General features: G+C 48.0%; 1 protein-coding gene across 4 annotated transcripts in view; it reads right to left on the reverse strand.

Annotated features, from left to right (window-relative positions):
• The window catches only part of GRIPAP1 (GRIP1 associated protein 1), a 395,004-nt gene that overhangs the window by 107,516 nt on the left and 262,208 nt on the right, over positions 1 to 25,280 (reverse strand). For all 4 annotated transcript variants that reach the window (XR_015300640.1, XM_086940304.1, XM_086940303.1 and 1 more), the window contains 2 exons: positions 20,301 to 20,423; positions 1,322 to 1,415 (listed from right to left, as the gene is read on the reverse strand). Coding sequence is in view for 3 of the 4 variants with exons in the window: in XM_086940304.1 (XP_086796430.1) it covers positions 1,322 to 1,415; positions 20,301 to 20,423 (217 nt within the window). In the remaining variant the exon portion in view is untranslated. The remainder of the gene's footprint in view (positions 1 to 1,321; positions 1,416 to 20,300; positions 20,424 to 25,280) is intronic.

The following is a 25,280-nucleotide window of genomic DNA, read 5'->3' on the forward strand; positions in this document are numbered from 1 at the left end:
GTACCTGTGCTCAAAGTACCGTGGCCGGCCTGCTGGTTGTAGGCCCGTATTTGTTCCTCTTCTTATGCACAATAAAGGTTTACAAAAATTTAAAAAAAATAAAAAAAAAGAAGGGCGTGGGTTAAAGTCCCCTTCTCAAAGCGTATCAATTGCAAAAGCCCTCGCATGGCGAGAGCAGCGCATGTGCGCTGCTAACAGGCAAGACCTAAAAACGTTACAGGAATATATAGCAGTTTCCATACAGTGTCCAATGCAGCACTTTACAGAAAGTGATGCAACACATAGAAGACAATTTACAGAGCTATATATGCAGTTTTGAAACATATCACTTTACAGAGAGATGTTACCCCATCACGCACTGTGCAATGCAGTACTTTACAGAGGTGTTACCCCATCATACACTGTACAAAGCAGCACTTTACGGAGAGATGTTACCCCATCACGCACTGTACAATGCAGCACTTTACGGAGAGATGATACCCCATTACGCACTGTGCAATCCAGCACTTTACGGAGAGATGTTAGCCCATCATGCACTGTGCAATGCAGCACTTTACGGAGAGATGTTAGCCCATCATGCACTGTGCAATGCAGAACTTTACGGAGAGATGTTAGCCCACCACGCACTGTGCAATGCAGCACTTTACAGAGAGATGTTAGCCAAACACGCACTGTGTAACGCAGCACTTTACAGAGAGATGTTAGACCATCACGCATTGTGCAACGCAGCACTTTACGGAAAGTGATTCAGCTATTAATCTTTCGGTGCAGCACTGTAGACATTCCTGTTCATGTCTATTCTTTCTTCATCATGTTGTTAATAACCAATATATTTTTGGGGTGTTAAAATTAAACTGCAACTAGAGTATTTCCTTTTATTTAATGCATGAAGATACATGTACTCAATTTCTCCAGGTTTTAATACCATATCCAATAAACAATACACTCACTTGACAACAGTCGCACTGTGGAATGGGCACTCCTGTACGCCTCTGCCAATCAAGCTTTTGTTAGAAAATGGATTGTTTTTTTAAAATTAGTATGCTGTCAATTAGCTGAACTAATCACCCGCCAGTCATGAATAACCGCATGGAGAGACTAGAAGAACGTATTTATTTAATTTAGATGTTTTTAAAAATAAAGATAGAAGGGGAACTGGCTTATTATTTCCTTTTTGTATTTTTATGTGAAAATAAGCAAAACATGAAAACTTAATAAGAAACTGCAAAGTGGAATGCCTTCCAGTACCAGAAGGTGTCTTCATGAACCCAGTTGCCACACACATGCATTCTAGCGCCTAGCATGCCGCCCAGATACTCACCGATCCGGCTGTCCAAGACGTAGGTCTCGATGATAGCGCTCTTCCGGCACAGGTCGTCCGCCATCGAGGAGCTGCTCACTTCTAGGTGCTTCACCTGCGGAAGAATCAGCCAGTCAGAACACTTCCCTTCAATTGAATCTAGGAGGGGGTTGGACCGCAAGTTTCAAGGCGCATGCAGAAATGTACAGGCCTACTTAACAAGCATTTGCAATGCAATAGGTCTCGCATTTGCAAGAGTTTAAGCTATTTGCATTGTAAATGACCGTGCCTTTTATTTATCTGTTTTGATAATTAATGCATTAATAAAACGCATTGCCATTTACAATCCCAATAGCTCAAACTCTTGTAAATGCGAAACCTATTTCATTTCAAAGAAGCGGCCGTCATTGTCCCGGGCTGCTTGGAAAGTAAAAGCGCGCATGGCCACTGAATGTTGCAGGAAAGCATGTTGTGCCTGAAGTAGGATAAATCCATTAAAGTAAATGGTTCGTACAGACTAAAAAAATACATACCGTGTAACAACAGAAGTAAAAGGGCCAGTCCTCATGGGTGGTTACAAATGAAGACAAGGCGGTACTAAGGAGGGACTAACAAGTCTATTAACAAATCAGAAGCCTGCATTTACGAAGGACAATGACACTAGCCAATGAAAAATATGGGCAGCGAGTGTGCGGAGCTTCAAGCCCATACACGAATGCAGCATGCCTAGCAGAGCAGCGCATGCACTGCCCATGCTCGACCTAAAAAAGGGGTCTTGAATCCCGGAGCGACCCTCCTTTCACAGAGATTGTATTCAGCTCACCACAGACCTGTCAACCCACACAGTGACACCTTGTGCCACAAGATTTAGGGGAATCAGTGAGGGGCAGAGTGCCTCTTAATTAGCTCTTGGCATCAGGCCCGCCCCCTCCTCACATGGCAAAAATATTTCACAAGTTTGCAGGTATGAACACAGTTAACATAAACTAACAACCTGTATATTTGACTGCAGGCAGTGCTAGAACTGGAAGAAATGTACTAGGGAAACCCATAAACTGGGGTCAAGGTGTGGCTGAGGAAAGGGGGTGGAGTCACGAGGGGCGGAGCTATGAAAAGAAGAGTCTGGCTGTCAATTTACACATATATAACACAAACAAATGTGGCTAGGTAAGGGGGCTAGTGCTTTGACAGAGATCTTTTTGTTACTTCAAGTTCATAGGTTGCAATCCTTCTGTTATTGAAGCCCGGTGAGCTATGAACTGACGTCAAGGAGCTGCAGGCGAACTGCAAGTCGAGGTTTTAGATCCTTGTTAGTTTTTTTCAATCTGTTGTAAGTTTGGAGAGAAGGCTTCCTTTGGGTGGAATAAAGTTGTGTTAGTACAGACAACCCCAATCACTGCGTTTCGTTTTAAATCCTGACTTTGTGTTTCTCCCAACCAACCATGCACTCTTAACATATAATATTTACAAGCATGAACGATATGTGACTCCCACACCTCATAACCCTCACTGTTGTTTTTTTCCATTTCATGTACACTGATTTACACACTCATCATTTGCAGCCTCACTGTGTGTAAGGGAATTTTCCTTTTTCAGTAAAATCGAAATTCTTGCATTGGTGTACAGAACACATTTTGAATGACCCAGCACTCCTAAGACACGTTGTATTAAGTTTCTTGCTATATGAGTATTCTCTACAGTATTTTTTTTAAGAATGTGCCACAGATAGAATGAAATATGATTAAATTATATGTTTTCTGAAAACTTGTTAAAAGACATGTTTAAATTTGTATTTTCAGACACTTTGCGTTGGGAAATCACCGAACTTGTCTTAAAAGCACAGTCTAGTGCTAATATTGCATTAAGCTATCAGGTTATGGGAAGTTTTTAATTTTTTATAATAAGTTTGCCTCATTTTATAATTATCATTTTTCTTTCCTTTTGGCAATTCTCTTCGACTAAATGGTTTTCTTATTTTCCTTTGTGTCTTTCACAGTCTCCTTAATATGAATATTATTACAGAGTAGATTATCTCTTTGCATGACATCTTTTGCAAGGCATTTTGGGTGCATGTGCGGTGTCTATTATTTCTTCTTTATAACCACAGCGGTAACTTAAGTTCACATCACGATCTTTCTCCCCCCCTTCCCACCCCCACCCCACTCCCTCCTGGAGCACATATCTTGAATATCTTCAAAATTAGCATGTTGTGAACTGGATACAATTCATAATGAATTAATGTATTAAATTGTGTTCCTATAAGGTGTTGATCTTTTCTTGTTTTCCTTCTCATATTATTTTCTCTTACTTTAACAAATCTTTCTCTGTTCATGTATATCACACACTTTGTGCAGATTAATTCATTATGAATTGGCCAAGAGGAAGTGACGTGTGTGTCGTGAAGTATATGCTGGTCTCTTGTCTAATTTTCGATGAAGAACGTCAAAATTACCATTTTAAAATATCTTCTTTACGATTTATTAATGAAAATGTATTGACTTTAAGACCTGAAAATTGAATCTCTTTTTAGGTTTCACCTGAATCTATTGTATTAACTATATCTTAAAAGGGGCTTACATCCCGCCTTCACTTCTTTTTGGTTCTTGTCACTTTACTTTTCCTTGTTTAGGTTTCGCCTGTCGAAAGCTGCGCAAGCAGCGTTTCGCGCAGGCAAAATCTAATGAGAACAGTATGTGGCTTGGTCACCGCCTCTCTGTTCCATTGGCTAGCTCCATAAATGGAGGCTAGCCATTGGAACAGAGATCTGTCCGTCATAGCCGAAGCAGATTCGTGGGAGTTCCGGCGATTTTTAGGCTTTTCGCAACGTCATGAAGACGTGTCCACTGTGGGCGTGTACTTTTTTTTTTTTTTTACATGGCTGTTTATTTCCTCATTTGTTCGATCGTCCTGGTCTCGTATGGTTGTATCCCGCTGTCCGTCCCCCCTCCCGCTGTCCGTGTCTTTGTTGCCTCCTCCCCTCATGACTCCCGCTGTCCGTGTGCCCGTCCCTGCTGTCACAATGTTTGTTTATGGTAATAGTTTACACCTGAGACATTTGCTCAGCCCTTTAAATACCGCACGTCTTTTGTACCTACGTTTTGTGGATACAGCTCAGTGCAGCGTCAGGCTTGCATCCTAAAACGTTTGCTAACTAAGCATCTAAGTGCAAAGCAGTTTGTGGAAAGGCTAATGCCACAGTGGAGTAATTTGCAAGTTTATAAAAAGCTGGAGGAATCATAATTTCTCCTCCTTTTCTTGTTTGCCACCTTTCTTATTTAAACGCGGCGTTAGGCGTCTGTTAAAGCTGGTAATGGGTTTACTTTGTCTGTCCCGCATTGGTATTTAAAAGAGTGATTTCGGAAATTGAGCAGGGAGTGCAAATGAGAGCAAATTGAATCCCCCTCGGACACAAAGTAATGTTCCCGGCTCCCCAAATCCCCGCGCTGCCAGTGAGCCAGACACGGGGGCCATTGTGAGGTGTTTGCAGGACGCCGCACCTCCTACTGGGCCTGTAGGCTTATCCCCACCAGGAATGCGGGGCCACCGTTTGCCTGGGCCAAGGACACACCTCGCCTATTCTCTTGTGGATTTACAAGTTTCTACCTAACCCCCTGCCCGCCCCACCCGTCACATAATCTCATCGTCCAGTTTGGGCCCTCGGTGAAAGGGGAGAGGAGCGGGGCAAAAGTTCTGCTTGGGTGCGTTGTAATAATGGGTGTAATTACGGGAACTCCGAAGCTCTGCTTGCTTTACTGCAAGCAACTGTAGCTGCATGTACTTGTGGCACAGTCCCAACCATGAACGAGGGCGGGGTCTTGTGTGGTTTTTTAAATTTTATTTTTCTTTTATAGCGCGCACTGCTCGCGGAATTGCCTCCTGGTGCTCCGATTTTGTCCTCTCCGGGAAGGGGGGTGTTGGTCTAGTGAATTGGCAAGGGTCATGCACTTTGAGAATTGGCTCCTCAGTCTTATCGCGGTCAGTATGTAGGAGGGTGAGTCGCACGTGTTTATGAGTACGTATAAGAGAGCTCTTGCAGCCCGGTGATTGTGAATTGCTCCTAAATCGTCTAAAATGGGAACGAAATTGAAATATCTATATACTGTTCGTAAAATTTGAAAGGATTGGGCCCTCTTTTCACCTTTACTAATAGGGCATGCGCCTATTCACAAAGGCATGTACGGGAACTTAAGAGTTCTCCCACGAGGTCTGTAGTACTGTGCCCCCTGTGCTCATAAATGATTTTGTGAATCGGCCCCTTGGAGTGACTGCTCTCGGCCCTTGGCTGATCCTGAGGCTGTGGGGCATAGGGCCTTTCTGCTCCAATGTTCTTGGCTCATGAACATAGATCAACAAGCTTCTGCGTTGCGGGCTGTCTGCTAAGCAAGGTCGTGTTCTTCATGTACACGGAGTTTGTGACGTCACGTGGCTCGCTTTCACAGTACTCCTGGTTGAGGGAGAATGGAATGTAAACGTCTTGGCAAGCTGTCTGTAAGGTTGCCTGGCTCACACTCCCTGTTCTATGTGAGGGGCTCGACTGCCGCCCATGGCCCGCTCCCTGCTTTAGAAATACCCCTATAAAATAATAGGTTTGTTTTGGAGGGGGTGAACTAACAACACATTCTTAATACCATAGCAGATCCCTAAATCACCCCCTTAAAGTCAAAGCTTCAAACAGACTTGCTTGTTTTGTTGTGAAGTTTCTCACAAGTTTGGTGACGTTGCCAGATTTGGCTTTTTAGGTTTCGCCTGTCGAAAGCTGCGCACTGCGCAGCTTTTCGCGCAGGCTAAATCTTATGCCTACAGTATGTGTGTGTTGTCAAGCCCCTCTGTTCCATTGGCTAGCTCCATAAATGGAGGCTAACCATTGGAACAGAGATCTGTCCGTCATAGCCGGAGCAGATTCTTGGGCGTTCCAGCGATTTTTAGGCTTTTCGCAACGTCATGAAGACGTGTCCACTGTGGGCGTGTACTTATTTATTAATTTTTTTACATGGCTGCTTTTCCTCATTTGTTCGATCGTCCTGGTCCCGCATGGTTGTATCCCGCTGTCCGTCCCCCCTCCCGCTGTCCGTGTCTTTGTTCGCCCCCCCCCCTCGTGACTCCCGCTATCCGTGTGCCTGTCCCCGCTGTCACAAGGGGCACCTCTAGCTGTATCATTTTTTTCCTGTCTTGCACTTCTACGCCTTTACTCTGACACAGTCATGGCTTCGGCGTGTGGCAAGAGATACTGAAGATGCACAGCTTGTCAGCCACGGACAGGTGGCGGCATCATTCATGATGGCCTTAAAAGTGGTCAGCAAGGGGAACCAGCAGCGAGCCTTCGGGTGGGGATGAGTTCGGCATATGTCCTTTGACGCTGGACGGCAGCCAAGGGTCGACAACCCTCGCGCAGCCCAGCGTGTGCATAATCAACAAGGCCAGCGTGGCGCACATTAGCGGCGCGCGGTGTTTCAAGGAGACAGATAGTATTTGGTCATCATCAGAGTGCTGCCCGCCGGCCCTCCGGCGCGAGGCACCAGAGTCACAGGCGGGAACCCGCGTGGGAGCGCGCGCCCAGCTGCGGGGCAGTCCCCGGTAAGGGGAGAAGGGCCGCGTTTCATCCCGCAGACAAAAGCAGCGGCTGCCCACGGCAAGCAATCGTCTTGATCCGCACAGGTCTCAGCCCGCCAGTTACAGTTCCATGGGCGTCTTTTCTGTGTCACAAAGGTAACCAGAGCCGCTGACACCTGCCCACGGCTGTGGCCTGACTGTAAACGCTTCCCTCTCGCTCCACTGCCCCCGCCCTCTGTTAGTCACACATTCACCTGATGTACACATGCACACCACGATGGATCACGAGACACAGCTCATCACACACAGCTCACCACACACTGCTCACGAGACACACTCACCACACACAGCTCACCACACAGAGCTCACTACCATACATGCCAACATTTCAGAAGAGCAAAGTGGGTGTGTGTGGCTCTGGGTGGGTGTGTGTGGCTCTGGGTGGGTGTAGTTGTGTGTGGCTCTGGGTGTGTGTGTGTGGCTCTGGGTGTGTGTGTGTGTGTGGCTCTGGGTGTGTGTGGCTCTGGGTGGGTGTGTGTTGCTCTGGGTGTGTGTGTGTGTGTGTGTGGCTCTGGGTGTGTGTGTGGCTCTGGGTGTGTGTGTGTGTGTGGCTCTGGGTGTGTGTGTGTGTGTGGCTCTGGGTGTGTGTGTGTGTGTGGCTCTGGGTGTGTGTGTGTGGTAGTAATTGCTATCTGCTGAGCTCGTCCGTAGGGTACAATAGGTCTCACATTAGCGACAGAATGGCAATGTAAATGACAATGCCATTTATTTATCTGTTTTCAAAACCAACACATAAATACAACATTTGTCATTTACAATGCCAATAGCTCTAAATTTTCCAAAGGCGAAACCATTGTATTGTAAATGCTTGTTTTTCTATTGGTTGCTTGCATTCTATTTCCGGGTTTTCAATGCGAGTTTCTCTTATCAGTTTCCCATTAGCAAAGTACTGTGTTAATCCGCTTTGGTGGAACTTCTTTTAAGCGTCTCAGCCTGCTGTCAGTAAAAGAGCGACACCCTTGCTTTTTAAAGTTCCAGCGCTGCCCAATTGCCCTGGGCTGAACGCGCTGTTATGATTTCCGTGCAGAACCTCCAAAGGGCCTTTTATTCCTTCTCAAGTTCTGAACGAAGCACGCACTGCCTAGTGCCCCTGGGGTACAAGCAGGCATCCACTTCGGTACTTATTTTTCTAATTTCCATTGTTTTTTGTTTTTTTTTAGCGTCTTAATATTTTTCGGGCTGTTTCAGTTGACTACAGCCGCTTTTCTTTCGTTATGGCAGACTGTCTACATGGCCGCTTTCACTTGTCTACACTTTTAACTACCCATGCCTTACTTTCATTATGGCAGATTGTGGCCCTTCTGGGTAGCACGTACGCGCACACCACACTGAATCATTGCGGCTTTCTTATCTCTGTTGGTTTTTGGTTTCATTATTATTTTTCCCTTATCTATGTCATACATTGTTCTCCAGCCTCGCTGTCCGTTCGTTGTTCCCCACCCCCTCTCCCTTGTGTAGCTTCTTGTAATTGCTCTGTCTCCTCAAATGTGTTTTGTTTCTAACATATTTGTATGAAGCAAAACATAGTTGCGTAGGCCATGCCCCTTTGTTTTCCTCCATGAAATTTTCAAGCTAATGTGAAGGTGAAACAAAGGCATGTACTGTGAGCAGATGACTTTAAATCTGTTCTCATTGTTGCAGTGGATTTGCTTATTTCAATACATCCTTTCGCCGAGGCAAGGATTTTGTAAATATACAAAGATAAGAGCTGCATTGAGGCTGAACTCACCGCAGTGGAGTTCTTGGGTCATCCGCCGGCGCAGGCTCGGGTATTCGTTATGTCAGCTACCAAGGCAACCATTGCTAGAAAGCAGGCATGCGAGCCTCGTGGCCATGCTTCTTGTACAGCAGCTTGAACACGATTTAAAAAAAAAAAAATTATCAAAGGTTTGTTGAACGCAATGGTAGCTTCGAGGAATTCTATAAAAGCATCAGGGTTAGGTACTGTGTCCGGCCTGCATGAGTGAGTGTGAATGTTCTGCTGAGGATTCTTGTCCTTTACTCTTGCAGTTTCAGATTCCTGGTCATTATGGTTCAGTTCCACAACAGACATGAAGCTCTCCCAACCTAACTGTTGCTGGCACTGGGGGCATAGTTAGAAATATGTCTTCGGACACTGGTGCGCGCCTTGATGTGCTTGGGCACAAGAGGCCGCACAGTAGATCAGAACTACTAAGGGGAAGGGCATAGAAACTCAAAGGCCCCTCTGGCCTTAGCACTGAGGCGGATATGGCAGCCACAGCACACAGCAAATCCATAATTGCGTGAAAAATGCTGTTACTGCGCATATTGCCATCTCAATAAACAAGTCAAAACTCTTACGAAGAATCAGTAACTTATATCGCACAAATGCTTGCCAAGCTAAAATTTACCACCCAAAAAAAAAAAAAAAAATCACATGGGTGAAACCTAACGCATTTATCAATGTTTGTTTTTATTTATATGCAGGACCTGAGAGATTGATCTCACGCTAACATTTGAGGTCGCGTCCAACTTTTGAAGAGCCTGTGTTTCCCTCCAGTTTCTTGGGACAGAATCCGCCCGGAACACAAAATTTCACAGATTGGCTACCAATGTTAGAAAGATGCCACTTAAGAGTCCAGTCATTGTCCACAATGCTTTGCACTGAAAAACAAAGCAAATACATTTCACACCTCATCACTCTCACCAGATAGCGAGACCACTATGGTGGACTAACATGGACTGTACCACCCTCCTCTGGGGCCGAAGGCTTTAAGTTACAGATCCATTTCTCCGTGAATGGCTCCCCCTCAATTTTTAAAGGAATATGTTCACCCTTTGAGTCCTTTCAAGACATCTGAAGACCTGTTTTTTCAATTAACTGGTGTATTAACCTACACCTGGAATCAAGCTATCCTGGCTGAAGAGGGGTGAAATCCCGAAACCGGTCCTAGGATGCTTGTTTCCGGTCCAGGAAGGACCTGGCTTGGCCGTTCGGGCTGGACTGTTCCCATGAGGCACAGGTTCAAGACTGATTTGCATATGGCTGGGTCTAAACTGGGGTGGCATGGTGAGCAAAAGAACAATGGATTTAACCCAGATCTGTGACTGGGGGTGAATGTTTTGATTTATTCTGCATTCAGTCCATCAACTGTGTGTCTTTTGCTTAACCTACAACAATTACAGAGTTTAAACATACTACAAACAAGTGTGACTGCCCTCCAAGTGTAGGGTCAGAGTGTAGTGACAGTAGTGCCAATGGCCCTCCTGCCTACAGCCCACCACCAGCAGACTCCTGAAGGCTAGGGCTGAGTTTGTGAGGCAACTCAATAGCAGCCATTCCCTGCCAAGGAGCCACTGTCCCCCATCCGCAGTCTCAAAAGGCGCCGCCATGTCTGAAAGGAATCAACGCCAAGGGCAAAGGAGGACAGAGTCGATTCCGGTTCTGCCCAACCAGAATTATGCTGAGGTAGCACTTTTTAAAACCTTTTTTTTAGTTGTTCTTCAGCCTATCAGTGACTAGACTGAATCATTAGATTCAAACTAAATGTCGTAACAACCAAATGGCTTTAAACACAATTACTGAAGAAACAAAGTTATTCTAACTAAACGACTTGAACAGAATCCAATGCCTAACCCCCTGTCTTGGTTAAATCTACTAATAGTAATTCCAGTAGTACTAAGGGCTGAGGGAATGTCTACTGCTCCTGGTCCAGTAGGTCTGGGATTGAGTCAGAGACCCAGAAACTGCCCTGGCCCAGAGGGCGACCCTCTCAGATCTGAACCGCAAAACGTCTCTGTGTGAGTGCAGATGCCTCGTGCGGTTGCATCGGCTGCACAAGCTGTTGGCCACAGTGAACGTCACCTACCAGGGCTGCCGGAGTAAGACGCCTAAAGTCACCACGAGTGCTTGCATTTGGAAGGATCCCATTGGATCTTCAGCCAGATGTACACGCAAGCGCACTAACTCCAGAGGTGCTTCCCACTAGGGGTGGGCAAAATGTGCGTAAAACTCCACAAAAACAGTAAAAAATCTCCACAAGCACACAGAGTACCGCAAACACGCGGAATTGCTTGTTCCTCCCGTTCGCGATGCTTTTTTTCCTGTTTGCGAATGTTGTTTACGTGCTCGGGGGAGGGGGGTGGGGGAATATCTCACGAACACGCATTTTGAAAGAGCGAATAAGCAAAAAATTCTGCGAAGCAGTGGAATTTTTGGCAATTCCGCATTCTCAGTGGAACGCGAAATTACCCAAATTCCACGAGCGGACCGGAATTTACCATTCAGGCCTACTTCCCACCTGCCTCTCCTGCGCGGTGTGCGCTGTGAAGCCACAGCAGATAAAAGCGATCGAAGCGCTATGGTGACCGGCCAGCTGTGGTGGCTATGCCGGCACTGCCGTGCCATGCACCCTGCACACCGCCTCCATGCCAAGGCTGGGCGGCAGGTCGAGACCAGAATAACAAACAGAAGCTGCTCACCTTCAAGAGGCACTAATGAGTCTGCAGGAAGCCTCACAGCCATCGCTGCCACCTGCCTCAGTACGGGCATCGCTCATCAGAGGATGCCAGGCTGGATGCCAGCTTTCAGCACTACATTAAAATCGAAGCGAGCAGAGCCCTCCCACACATCCAGCCTCTAGGCTTCTGTACTAAATAAATATAAAACCACGCTCTGTGAGGCAAACAGAGTCAGGCTGCGTGCCAACAGCCCAGACACAAGCACTACATGAATACAAAGGAGCAGAGCAGGCACATGAGGAGAAATGTAAATGTAAATCCGTATTTGTAAAGCGCAAACTTATCACCCTTTCGGGTCTCAAGGCGCTGGGGGCCGTCGTAGAAATTAAGTGAGCTATTGCCCAGAGTCACATGGTGCTGAGCTAAGCTGCCGCTGGAGCAGGGGATCGAACCGTGAACCCTATGCTCCAAAGTCAGCTGCCATGGCCGCTGCACCACACCTCTCCACTCCAAGAGAAAGGAGAACCCTACACAGCAGCAGCTTCTAGGCCTCGAGGCTTGGCCTGGGGACCTGCCAGGTGCTGCCTACAGTTTTGGGGTGCATTGCAGAATCCACGGGCAGTTTTTCATGCATGTATGACGTTACCACGCATACTTTTACCACGCATGCATTTACAACGCGGTTTTTACAACGCATACCAATACAACGCATAGCGCTTTGGGGTGCTGGATAGTGAATAGTTTAATTTACTATTCCAACTCCAGTCCCCGTGGACACTAGGGAAGGTGTTGGATAGTAAATTAAACGTATTCCCTATCCTAGAGCCCCCCCCAGAGCAATGCGTGGTAATGGTCTGCGCTGTAAAAGCTGCGTTGTAATGGTAGTGCGTGGTAAAAGATTTGTTGTAAAGGTTGTATACCGTTTTTCAATCCTCAGCATGTAAATTAGGCCCAGTGATCTCTGGCAAAAGAGACACTGATGGGTGTGCTATTTTTTTTTTCAACAAAAGTTGACGTTCACTGTCTAGTTTAGTTGTACAACACTGATCACACGTGTCATAGTGAGTGAGTGAGTGAGAATGAGTGTGATTGCATGAAGTGCACCGGTCGCTGGTGCAACCCTCAGATGCTCACAAACCTCTCTCTGCATGAAAGCTCGGCCAGGGCTCCCCACTGCGTCTCACTCCCTCTGGCACTCTGAACCTGGGGTCCATCTGGAGGGAAACGCACAGTTTGCTTCCAGAGCAGACTCCTGGGGAATGAACCTACCTGCCGGGTGCCACACAGGTCCTGCCTTATGTGTCGCATTTTTGAAAGATTTTAAAGTCCACTCACCCACATAGGCACTATGAGAACAACATTCCCAAATGATCCTGCCTGGCTGAGTTTATAAACTATAACAATGTATGCATGAACTTAGCAGAGAGCTGCTTCCCAAATGATGCCACGGGGTGGAATAAAAGCAGGCGCTCCAGCCGTCCAAAGAGATGCATCACATAGACCAGTCTGAGGGGGTCTTCTGACCGTGGAGCTGAGGGCTGAACATTTCCTCAAGGCTTGGGCTGAGCCAGAGGCTCTGCTGAGCAGCCCCGCTGTTGGAAGACACCAGCCAGCCCCAGAGGTCCAGTGAGACTGACCCAGAGCACCAGCACGCCCTCTCTACCACACACTCGAGGCTGGAGGAGGGCTGGACAAGACTCGTGACACTGCCTGGCAAGCACAGAGTTCTCCTGTGCCCAGGTTTCTTTGTTTGTTTGTTTCACCTGTGTTGTCCTTCCAACTTTTTTACAGCGTTTTATATAGTGCGAACTTGACCCGAAGGTATCGGGCATCAGAGCGCTTTACATGAGCACCAGTTGCGTTACATGAGGACACACATTCATTTTTTGGTAGGCACCAAAGATTGTGTGATATGCCCAGAATCACAGTATGTTCAGCGTCATTGCCGAGACTCGAACCCGGTTCCCCAGATTCAAGATCGACCTTCCTAGCCGTCAGGCCAACTCCTGTGCCCAGGAATCCCTAACCTGTAGCGGGCATGGTGCTTAGCTAAGGCCCACCACCACAGCAGTGGTCTAGGTGCCAGATGTGATGCTCTGCCACCCCTGAATAAAGAGACTGACCCTGCCTCCAAGCAGATGGCTGTGTGCCACTAAGGGCGCACTAAAAGATTTCCGGAGTGGTTGCTGGAGGGGCCAAGGATTAGGATCCAAGCTACCCCACATGGTCTGGTTGTTGACTGCTGAGCCAATGACACAATCTTGAAATGACTGGTGTGCCAAGTGTACGAGTGATACACTAAACACCAGGCATATTCCTGAAAAGGGTGAAACGGTTGAGTGGTTTGCCAGATTGGTGCAGCAAGGCTCAAGGAAAATGCCATAACCAAGCTCTCTATAAAACGCTCCAGGGGTGAGTTTGTCGTCTTGTTGAGCGGGCAGGAGTGGTCAAATGGCATGCCCATTAGGGACGCCATGACAACGGAGAAGCCTGTGGATCTCATTCATGGGGGCACTTGAACACCACGCCTGTCCAGACAGTACTTCCTAGGCAATCAGCGGTGTCTAGCCGTAGGCGGATGATAAGGAAGCCTGTGAATCTTTTGGGACTGCCTTTAAGACTTCAACAACCATGCCCCAGAGTGCATGGGAATAACATCCAAGGAGGCAGCCGGCACTGACCAACTTAAAGGTAAGACCGACCGATGAGAACATTCTTTTGCCAAACATTTCCATAAGTTTGAACTCTGACATGAGTAGTTGTTGGAAACACACTGCTGACTTTGGTGGTGGACGTTTGCACTACCAAACTCCCAGGAGTTGGATGCTGGCTTGAATATTCAGGGTTGCCTGGAGCTGGTGTGTGGTCACGTGCACCCTGCCGACTCACCGGAGGGCCAGAATATGGCTTTGTCCACTGAACAGTACCTCATCGAAAGTCAGGAGAGGTGGGCAGTGCCTAGAAGTACCTCAGTGTGCACATTAGTAATAACCTCCACTGTGAGGAGATGAGGTCAAGGACTTCAGCAGTTCTAATAAAAATAGCCGAAGATGTGCGTTCTTCAGCTGCTGGTTCAGGGGAGGTTGGGAGGGGGTCGCCAACCCAGTATCAGGTGAGATAACCAACCAACGGGCATCCTATAGGTCCATATGGTAATCGTCATCATAAGTAAGGTGGGGCAAGCTTGTCTCCAACAACCTCCACTGTCGTCTCCATAGGGTTGACTCTGATCAGACTGTGAAGCAAAGAGTTGATGCAGTGTCTGTGCACAACTGTTGGGTAATGGTCACTGGCGTAACGAAAAGAGAGGGGCCTCCCTGCATGGTACTTAGGGGGGCCCTCTCCGGGCTCAATCAGGAGCTCTTCCGGCCAGAGTTCAGTGCCGAGGGGGCCCCTTGGAGCTAGGGGCTCCCCGCACTGCATGGGCTGCGGGGGCCTGTGTTACGCCCCTGGTAATGGTATGGTGTCAGAATCTGAGGAATTAAATATTGGCTGCAGTGCATCAGGATCGAAGCACGCCATTGGTCAAATTAGAGGCAAAGTCAGCATGGCGTTGGGGACCACAACAGGTTGTGGATCCCTCTCTAGCGGTGGCGTTGCCAATGTTGACATTCAAGAGACAAGCGCAGATTTCACGCCTGGACCTAAAAGCTGGACTGACGCCAGTGTGGAACCTGACACAGGTTTGGTAAGCAAAGGCAGCGCCTAGGACAGATCTACCGGCAGAAATCTTACTAGAGGCCCCTGCAGATCCCTGGGGCCTGAAAGCACAGCAGAAGAGACAGGAATACTGCTGAAGATGTGCAGCAAGGCTTCACACTTCTCGACGTCTCCGACAGTCCTGGGTATTCGGGGTGCATTGGCATCAGGATTGGGAATCGACTCTTTGTTGTAACCAGAGCCAGACCTGGAAGCAAACAGACACCCTTGCGCCTCCTTGGGAGATCGAGAGTGGCGGAAAGGGGCCAAGGCCAGCTTTGACCTATTATGTTTCATTTTAGACTTATTCGAAGGCTTCAACCGATGTTGAGAGCCGGTATGCACTCTCGACTTGACCACGAGCGGGACCTGCATGGAGTCCTGTGATCTTTTGCCATTTAAAGCTCGGCATTGCTTTCTCTGATGACTTACAAGTTCATCTGGGTACTGTTATCGCAGCCCTTGGGGCTGTGCACCAAATCAAAAGACCTCAAGAACTTCCGACCCATCTCCCTGCTTCCGTTTCCAGCGAAGGTCACCGAAAAAATAGTCAACAAACAACTAACCCGCTACCTCGAGGAGAACAACATCTTGGACCCATCCCAGTCCGAATTCCGCAGCAACCACAGCACTGAGACCGCCCATCATCGCCACCACCGATGACATCAGGAGCCTACTTGACAACGGAGAAACAGCGGCCCTCATCCTCCTGGACCTGTCAGTAGCCTTTGACACGGTCTGCCACAGCACACTGCGAACACGCCTACACGACGCCGGCATCCAAGCGAAGGCCCTGGACTGGACCACATCGTTCCTCTCCGGCAGAACCCAGAGCGTCCGGCTCCCCTTTCCGCTCCAAAGCCACCGAGATCATCTGCGGCGTACCCCAGGGCTCTTCCCTCAGTCCGACGCTGTTCAAGATCTACATGGCACCCCTCGCCCACGTCGCCTAACAGCACAACTTCAAAATCATCTCCTACGCGACGACGCGCAGCTGATCATCTCCCTCAAAGACCCCCACACCGCCAAAACCAACCTCCACGAAGGAATGAAGGACATCACCGAATGGATGAAGAACAGCCGACTGAAGCTAAACTCAGGCAAAAGGAAGGTCCTCATCCTTGGCCCCACCCCCTCTGCCTGGGAAGACTCCTGGTGGCCGACTTCACTAGGAACAGCACCAACACCCACCGACCACGCACACAACCTAGGGGTCATCCTCGAGGTCACCATCTCCATGTCTAAACAGGTCAACACAGTCTCGTCATCCCGCTTCAACACCCTCCGCATGCTACGCAAGATCTTCAAGTGGTTCGCTACCAAAACCAGAAAAACAGTCACACTGGCCCTTGTCACCAGCAGGCTGGACTACGGAAACTGCCATCTACGCAGGAACGTCTACCAAGCTCCTGAAACCGCTGCAACGCATCCAGAACGCCTCGGCACGCCTGATCCTCGACATCCCCCGCCGCAGCCACATCACCCCCCACCTGAGAGTCCTGCACTGGCTCCCCGTCAACATGAGGGTCACCTTCAATCTCCTCCTCCACGCACACATGGCCCTCCACAACACCGGCCCAGCATACCTCAACAGACGTCTCAGCTTCTACACCCCCACCCACCAGCTCCGCTCCGCAGACCTCGCCCTCGTCCCTCGCATCCAAAGAATAACCGCCGGCAGCAGATCCTTCTCTCCTTCTCCCACCTCGCCGCCAAAACCTGGAACACCGTCCCCACTAAACTACGGCAGACCCAAGACCTACTGGCCTTCAGAAGACTCCTCAAGACCTGGCTCTTCGACCAGTAGCTGCACCCCCTCCCCTCATCGCCTTGAGACCCTCACTGGTATGTAGTGTGCGTTATAAATGTCCTGATTGATTGATTGAAAACATCAGAGGCACACCCTGTGGAGTCCTATCACAGAAATTTTTTTCCGAGAAATGCTACAAGGATTAAACCCTGTAGTCATAGAAGGGGACACATTGCCATGCACACTGGGACATTCTGAAATAAGACTTTCACTTCAAAGAATGAATACAAGAAGAGTGGAGCTCCGGAGTCATGTCTGGAGGCACGTTAGGCATACATGGGTGGAGCTTATATGTGGCTCCATTTGTCACTTTCAGAGTGGAACGATGTCGGCACGGAGCCATATGGCACCACCCATCAACATGCAGGAGCACTTCCTTTCGAGTTTCCTGATCCAATTTGGCACCCAGAGATATTCATAAAGTGAGGAATCTGCGATTAGAAGTATCTATCAGAAGCATCCATCACCACCTCAGCTCAGGGTGGGGAAGGTCGATAGGTTTGCTGCTGGTCGAATTACAGTTGAGCAGCCACCAGTGAAGACTGCATGCATTCACCTCCAAACCCTGAATGACATCCAGAGGGTGCCTTCGTGGTGAGTCCAGTTCAGATTCCACTGCAGAGCCAGCATATGCCCCCTGGTGTAGATGACAAGCAGAATGCAGCAGAGGCCTTAGAGCTGCTCTCTCTAATATCCAGGACGGAGGCTGCAACATCAGGATCATAGCCTGAATGTCCTGGACCAGCGGTAACATAGAGAGGGCCCTGAACTGCACCGTGTCCAAGACAGCTCCTATCAAAGGACGCCCCTGTGAAGGAGTCAGGTATGACTTTGCCTTGCTTACCGTGAAAGCGAACAAAGTGAGGAGATTTGCTGTCAGCTGGAGGTGGTCTGTGACTGACAGGGCGAGCTCGCCTTCAACAGCCAGTTCTTGAGGATGCAAAAATAGGTGTCCTGCAGGTCCAACGCTACCATTCAGTCTCCAAGGATGTGGGTAGACCAGTCCTGGGCCAAGGTGAGTATTTTTAATTTGTCTTCCCGCAGGAAGGCATTGAGAGAGTGAATGCCTAAAATAGGATGAAGGCCTGCAGCCTTCTTTGGCACCAGAAAGTATCAGAAGTAACAACCAAAGCCTACTTCTGATGTCCGGGCACTGTCTACTGCTCCTGTGGACAAAAGGGCCTGGATCTGCTGCAAGAGAGACAGACAGTGCTCCGTCAGCCGTTCTGAGGATGGTGGATGGTACAGTGAAGTGACAAGAAATTACAGGGCGTACCCCTGCTGGACAATCTGTTGTCCACAAACCCAAAACTTATCACCTGCCACCCTGCCAGAAAATGTGAGATACTGCCTACGACAGGGTGGCTATGTACCTCAATAGATACAGGGCTTGAGGTTGTGGCAGAAAGAGAGGTGGAAGACAGTGACACATGATGCCCCAGTTGACCACATGGTCTGTGGGTAATATGGCCTCCGCCACAAAAGGCTGAAGGGTTTGCTGGGCACGCTGAACTTGCTGGCGATACTGGAAGCCCCTACCACAGCCATTGAAGGGGCGATACAGTTGGTGTGTCTGAAGTGGCCGGGAGGATAGGTCCAAGAAGCACGCCTTGGTACTTCTATCCTTAATGAGCTCAAGGGCCAAGTCTGCCTTCTCACCAAGAAGGCGAGAGCCATCCAAAGGTCTGCCCATTTTTTTTAAAAGATTTTATTATTTTTTTTTAGCTTTTCTTAAAGTCACATTACAGTATCAAAATGATGCAGACTTGTACATGTTATCCAATCAATTAGAGAGGGAAGTACTTTGCGGTTGGCAAAACCACCTATTTAGATCGCAGTTCATGCACACAGTTCAAAACATCAAGCATTGTGATAGAACCACTCGTGTGCGATTACATTAGCTACATCAACGTGGGGAAGGGCTAAGTACCGGGATACCAATAAGGGTGACACTGCTTAAGGGAGGTGCGGTTGGAGAACAACAGTAGAACAACAGTAATACAGGATACCTGTAAGAGTGGGGGAGATGCGAAAAATGTGAAGTAATAGGAAACCTTCACCACAGGTTGGAAATAAGCAGAGTGGCAAAAGTGGGATGCAACTGTGTCTCAGCAGTGTGTGTTCAGAGATCACAAGCAGGTAAGTCAAACCAGAAAAAGAGGATGAATAAATGAAAGGGAACGTGGAGTGTGTGGTGAGAAAACAGTGAATTGTTTGCGCTCAATTATTATGGGAGGTGGTGCGGTACCCCAGCAAGACACACTAGAGTGAGGATTATGCTGCACGACAAGCCCATTGGTACACATCGATGGATGTAAGGTGTAGTCTATGGCTTGGCCGTGGAAAGTTTTGATGATCTGAGCTCATCGACACGGGGTATTGCAGGAGACCTCTAACCTCGTCGTGGAGGAGGAGTGTGGTATCGGCCTCCGCGTAGAATATGACCTCTTGCAATCACGGATTGCGGTGCTGCAGCTTTCCAAAAGCGCGTGAGGGATCTCAGTGCTAAGATCAACGCTAACGTGAGGAAACAGGACATAGTCTAGTGAGTTTTAGAGCACTTATAGAGCCCAGGGACAGTGATGTCCCAACTAAGAAGGCTAGTATGCCACAAGAGCGTCTGTAGGTGATCTAGAACCATAGCCCAGGAGGACATTCGTGCAGAGCAGGCCCTGAGCATACGCTGCATATCAGCGCCCATTGTCTGGCAGCAGGGACAACAGGAGCTAGCCCCCAGAAAGAGGTCCTTGATCTTTCTAGGGGTCAATTAGGCACTATGTAGAATGTAAAATTGTATGAGGTCCAGCCGGCATTCCTAGATACCATATATGGGGGTGAATGAGGGTGCGCTCCCATTCAGCATCATTAAGCTCCCTAGTGAGGTCCACCTCCCACTGAGCAGACAATGCTTCTAAGGGGTGCCGCGCGTGTGCCAGCAGCACTTTAGATCGACACCTCATGAGATGTCACACGGGGCCCTTGGCGTGGAGCAACTGCAGCAGATTGTAAGTGAGAGGTTCTGCTATTGCTACCCCAGGCTTAGTATCCAAAGCAGTGCATTATAGATTCGAAAGGGACCCTTAGGCACACCGTATAGTTCAGTAACCTCCTCAAAGAGGAGAAATGAGACCTCATTAGTCATGGGTTTTGTAGTCCACTCAGAGATCCACACAGCACATCTCCCATCAGTCACTGATGCTACAGAAGCTCCAGCCCCAGGCCTCACAGGCAGAACCCTGACCCTACAGGCATCGCCCAGTGCACCCGACTCCCTGAGACGTAGCTCCTCCCATCAGATCACAGACAGCCCCCTCTGACAGTCCTTGTAGATGGCTCCTTCCATCAGATCAGAGACAGCCCCCCTGACAGTCCGTGTAGATGGCTCCTCTCATCAGATCAGAGACAGCCCCCCTAACAGTCCTTGTAGATGGCTCCTCCCATCATCCCCCCCCATCTTACCTTCTCCTCCAGCATCCACTTCTCCTGCTGGATCTCGGCCAGCCTCTGGAAGAGCTCGGAGATCTCATCGTCCGACAGGTCGGCAGGGCGCTGCGGCTGGGCCTGTGGGCTTCCAGTGTTGGACTGAAAGCAAGAGAGAAGAACACATAGAAATGAGAGGACAATCAACAGAAAGGAGGCAGCTGGAGAGGTGTGTGTGTATATCAGCAGAGCATGGACCTAGCCGGAAGGGTCTCAGAACTGGATACTGGGCCCGATTCAGATCCTGGCGGACATGTTACTCAGTGACAGATACCCCGTCCGCACAAATATGAATCCCATAGGATACAATGGGGCTTATATTTTTCCAGGTGCCATATCGGTCACCATTGTGATGGAGAAACCCGTCCGCCGAGATCTAATTCAGACCCGTAGTCAGCAAATGAAGTCTCTGATGGCGACAGAGACGGGTGAACAGTACTGAATGGCGACAACCAACAAGGGAAAGATTGCAAAGAAAACAGGAATAACACTGCTGACAGGCCTCTGATGATGGCATAAAAAGGAGACGGGGCTGAGACAAAGATCAGGCATGGGGTCTTTCACTGCGCCGTCTCCAGGGGACAACCCCTTAGTTCTGACCTCATCATCTCTTCTGCTATTATCTCAAGTCTAGATTTAAAGTTAATTCCACCATCGCCGCAACACCATTTGTCATAATGACTTTGACTACGTCACAAGTACCTTTCAGTATTATTTTTGTATTATTAAATTGAAATAAATAGTGCACCCTAACCCTATTGTTACCAGTATCATTAAGCCCAAATTGTATTACTATTGCAACTACATTAACTTAAAGCAATGTATTTCAAATGAATGCTTTTGTCCCTAACAGATTAACCCACAAATTCACATCATTTTAACTATGTTATTAATTACATTAATTTAAATTACATTAAAGTGCTCTCGAAATTACCATGATCCTGACACTAACCTTAACTGTAAACAGTGTTAAATCTATATCATTAGAAATGTAATTTACATTAAATTGATTTAAATGCATTTCAGACAGTTCAGCACTCCTTACTCTAACCCTAGTGCTAATCCTATCTCTAACACAACCGGCCCTCAATATTTAATTGCTGTAATTAAATGCAATTAATCTGCTGTTCAAAACCCATTAACTCATACATTAACCCTAGTATTATCCCCAGCAAACCAAATGTTACAAAGGTACATATTCTTCATTACTGTACTTAATTGTAAATGCATTTTTTTTATATTAAAAACAGATATGAAAGGCCTACTTTAGGCCTCATGCTAATCATAATCACCTTAAACATAAACAACCCTAATAATTTTATGATTTTATTTTAAAGACAGTTTAGTAAATTTGACGTGAACTATATTCAATTAAACCAACCTAAATGAAATCAGAGCAGAGGAGCTGCTTTGGAAAAAAAAGAAATTACGTTGATATTTTTGTTGAATTACGCAATGATGCACAAAGTAATAGACGGCGTAATGGTGTTGTAGAGGTTAGTGCGTTGAGGGAATTGTCAGATGAGGACATAGAAGAGAGATAGCTTAGGTCCTGCAACACCCCTCACACCTCTGAAGGTAGGTCCTACATCCCTCACACCTCTGAAGGTAGGTCCAACATCCCTCACACCTCTGAAGGTAGGTCCTACATCCCTCACACCTCTGAAGGTAGGTCCTACATCCCTCACACCTCTGAAGGTAGGCCCTACATCCTTCACACCTCTGAAGGTAGGTCCAACATCCCTCACACCTCTGAAGGTAGGTCCAACATCCCTCACACCTCTGAAGGTAGGTCCTACATCCCTCACACCTCTGAAGGTAGGTCCAACATCCCTCACACCTCTGAAGGTAGGTCCTACATCCCTCACACCTCTGAAGGTAGGTCCAACATCCCTCACACCTCTGAAGGTAGGTCCTACATCCCTCACACCTATGAAGGTAGGTCCTACATCCCTCACACCTCTGAAGGTAGGTCCTACATCCCTCACACCTCTGAAGGTAGGTCCAACATCCCTCACACCTCTGAAGGTAGGCCCTACATCCTTCACACCTCTGAAGGTAGGTCCTACATCCATCACACCTCTGAAGGTAGGTCCTACATCATCCCTCACACCTCTGAAGGTAGGTCCTACATCATCCCTCACACCTCTGAAGGTAGGTCCTACATCATCCCTCACACCTCTCAAGGTAGGTCCTACATCCCTCATAACTCTGAAGGTAAGCCGCAGCAGCTCCAGGACCACCGGTGCAGCCTGGGAGTCAATCACTGCTTCGATATGTCAAAGCGGTCACACAGAGTGTGAGGGGGGTCTTGAGAAGAAATGACGTTGATATTTTTGTTGAATTACGGAATGATGCACAAAGTAATAGACGGCGTAATGGTGTTGTAGAGGTTAGTGCGTTGAGGGAATTGTCAGATGAGGACATAGAAGAGAGATAGCTTAGGTCCTGCAACACCCCTCACACCTCTGAAGGTAGGTCCTACATCCCTCACACCTCTGAAGGTAGGTCCAACATCCCTCACACCTCTGAAGGTAGGTCCAACATCCCTCACACCTCTGAAGGTAGGTCCTACATCCCTCACACCTCTGAAGGTAGGTCCTACATCCCTCACACCTCTGAAGGTAGGCCCTACATCCTTCACACCTCTGAAGGTAGGTCCAACATCCGTCACACCTCTGAAGGTAGGTCCAACATCCCTCACACCTCTGAAGGTAGGTCCTACATCCCTCACACCTCTGAAGGTAGGTCCAACATCCCTCACACCTCTGAAGGTAGGTCCTACATCCCTAACACCTCTGAAGGTAGGTCCAACATCCCTCACACCTCTGAAGGTAGGTCCTACATCCCTCACACCTCTGAAGGTAGGTCCTACATCCCTCACACCTCTGAAGGTAGGCCCTACATCCTTCACACCTCTGAAGGTAGGCCCTACATCCTTCACACCTCTGAAGGTAGGTCAAACATCCCTCACACCTCTGAAGGTAGGTCCTACATCATCCCTCACACCTCTGAAGGTAGGTCCTACATCATCCCTCACACCTCTGAAGGTAGGTCCTACATCATCCCTCACACCTCTCAAGGTAGGTCCTACATCCCTCATAACTCTGAAGGTAAGCCGCAGCAGCTCCAGGACCACCGGTGCAGCCTGGGAGTCAATCACTGCTTCGATATGTCAAAGCGGTCACACAGAGTGTGAGGGGGGTCTTGAGAAGAGTCTCCAGACCATGCAACGCTGGCATCGCTACATACATGAGGATGCTGGACAGCCCTTTACTTGAGTGTGAGGGGTGAAAGCCTCTCACATCTCAGATGATTCACAGCCAGTTACAGCTGGTACTGAGTAGGACACATCTCTGAACATCAGCAGGGAGGCTGATGATTTGATGGCCACAGAGGCTGGGCTCTCCACCCAGACACACAGGGAGCTCAGAAATTGACTGGCCATGGCAAATACGTGGCGTAGTTCCCCTGGTATGGGAGCGGTTACAACGAGGTCACTGAAGCCAGCTCTAGCCGCAGCTAGCTTTAGCTCCTCAACCTTCTGGTCTCCATGTCCCTGATGGGCGCTATGGATTGCTTGTGCCGTCTAAGAGCATGAACAGGTAGAGACGGGGCCACATATGGCCACGGACGCCACTGTGGACAGGAACTGAGAATGACCATCCCTGTCTTCCCCCAAACACCCATCATGGAGTAAGTTCCTCAACAGTCCCTCCTCCTCCCCAGTGCAGAGGATGAGTAATTTACACCAGATGATAACAGGAGCAGGAGAACAGAATCATGGCAAGGATGGATCAGCAGAACATGTAAAGCAATGTATCTTATTTGAATAATTACTTCTTGTACATTCATCCTCTCGCCCTCACTAAGAACTGGTGTGTTGGACCTCTGTGTGATCAAGTAAATTGCTCTCAAGTTGAAAACATGTGGTAGAGCCAACCTGGGACCATCCTGAACATGTATTGATAAGCGGTTGGTGCACAGCCCTAGTGGGTCTGATTAGTCTTATGCGAAGGTTGAGGTGCTCCACTGGTGGTGTCGCTCGTCCTATGACATCGTGTGACAATACAATGTATGTGTGACCAATTGGCAATTGGTCACATCCCACTGGGCACGCTTTTGTGATTCCTGAAGTGATTAACTTCATTTCTTGTTTTGATAACATCAATCATTAATTTTCAATCTTCAATTCCGTAGCTTGCTCGTACGGAGGACGTCCTCCGTACGAGCAAGCTACGGAAGCAGAATGCCGTTTCACCCTTGTTTCGCATCCAACCTTCGGAACTAAGTACTCATCAGCAGTTCGATCGAGCTCGATACAAGCTCCCAGAAGAAGGGCGGCAGGCCCGAAATGCATTGGAGCAATTTGAGTTTCTGTTTGAATTGAAGATTGAAAATTAATGATTGATGATATCAAAACAAGAAATGAAGTTAATTTCTTAATGGAAACCGGAATATTATGAAAACAAAATAAACTATCTTGCTTCTACTTATTTACAAACGTGTGAGAAATCCTTCAGGAATCACAAAAGAGTGCCCATTGGGATGTGACCAATTGCCAATTGGTCACACATACATTCTACCATCCTGAACATGACATGCAAGTTAGCATTGAATAGCAAAAGTACCTGTCCACAAGTGGAAAGAGGAACACATCTGAAGAAGAGTAAACAGAGCAGCAGAGAGGGAGGCACAGCACTCCTAATCCCAAAGAGAATGCATTGCGATCTGAAGGATTGCTCAATATAAAGATTACAACATGATTGCAATACATTAGCTTTACTTTGCAAGATGCATGCAACTATAGCTCACATCTGAAGAAGCCACATACAGGTATTTACCATTCTAAGCATTTATCCCATCCTCGTCGCCAGTGTCGTAACGGATGAATGACCGGATGCAGGTGGTATTGTAACAAAGTGGCTTTGACACCAATGTGTTTCAGTAGAGGTATTT

Source organism: Lissotriton vulgaris, chromosome 10 (assembly GCF_964263255.1).
Source record: "Lissotriton vulgaris chromosome 10, aLisVul1.2, whole genome shotgun sequence".
In the NCBI taxonomy this organism is placed as follows: domain Eukaryota; kingdom Metazoa; phylum Chordata; class Amphibia; order Caudata; family Salamandridae; genus Lissotriton; species Lissotriton vulgaris.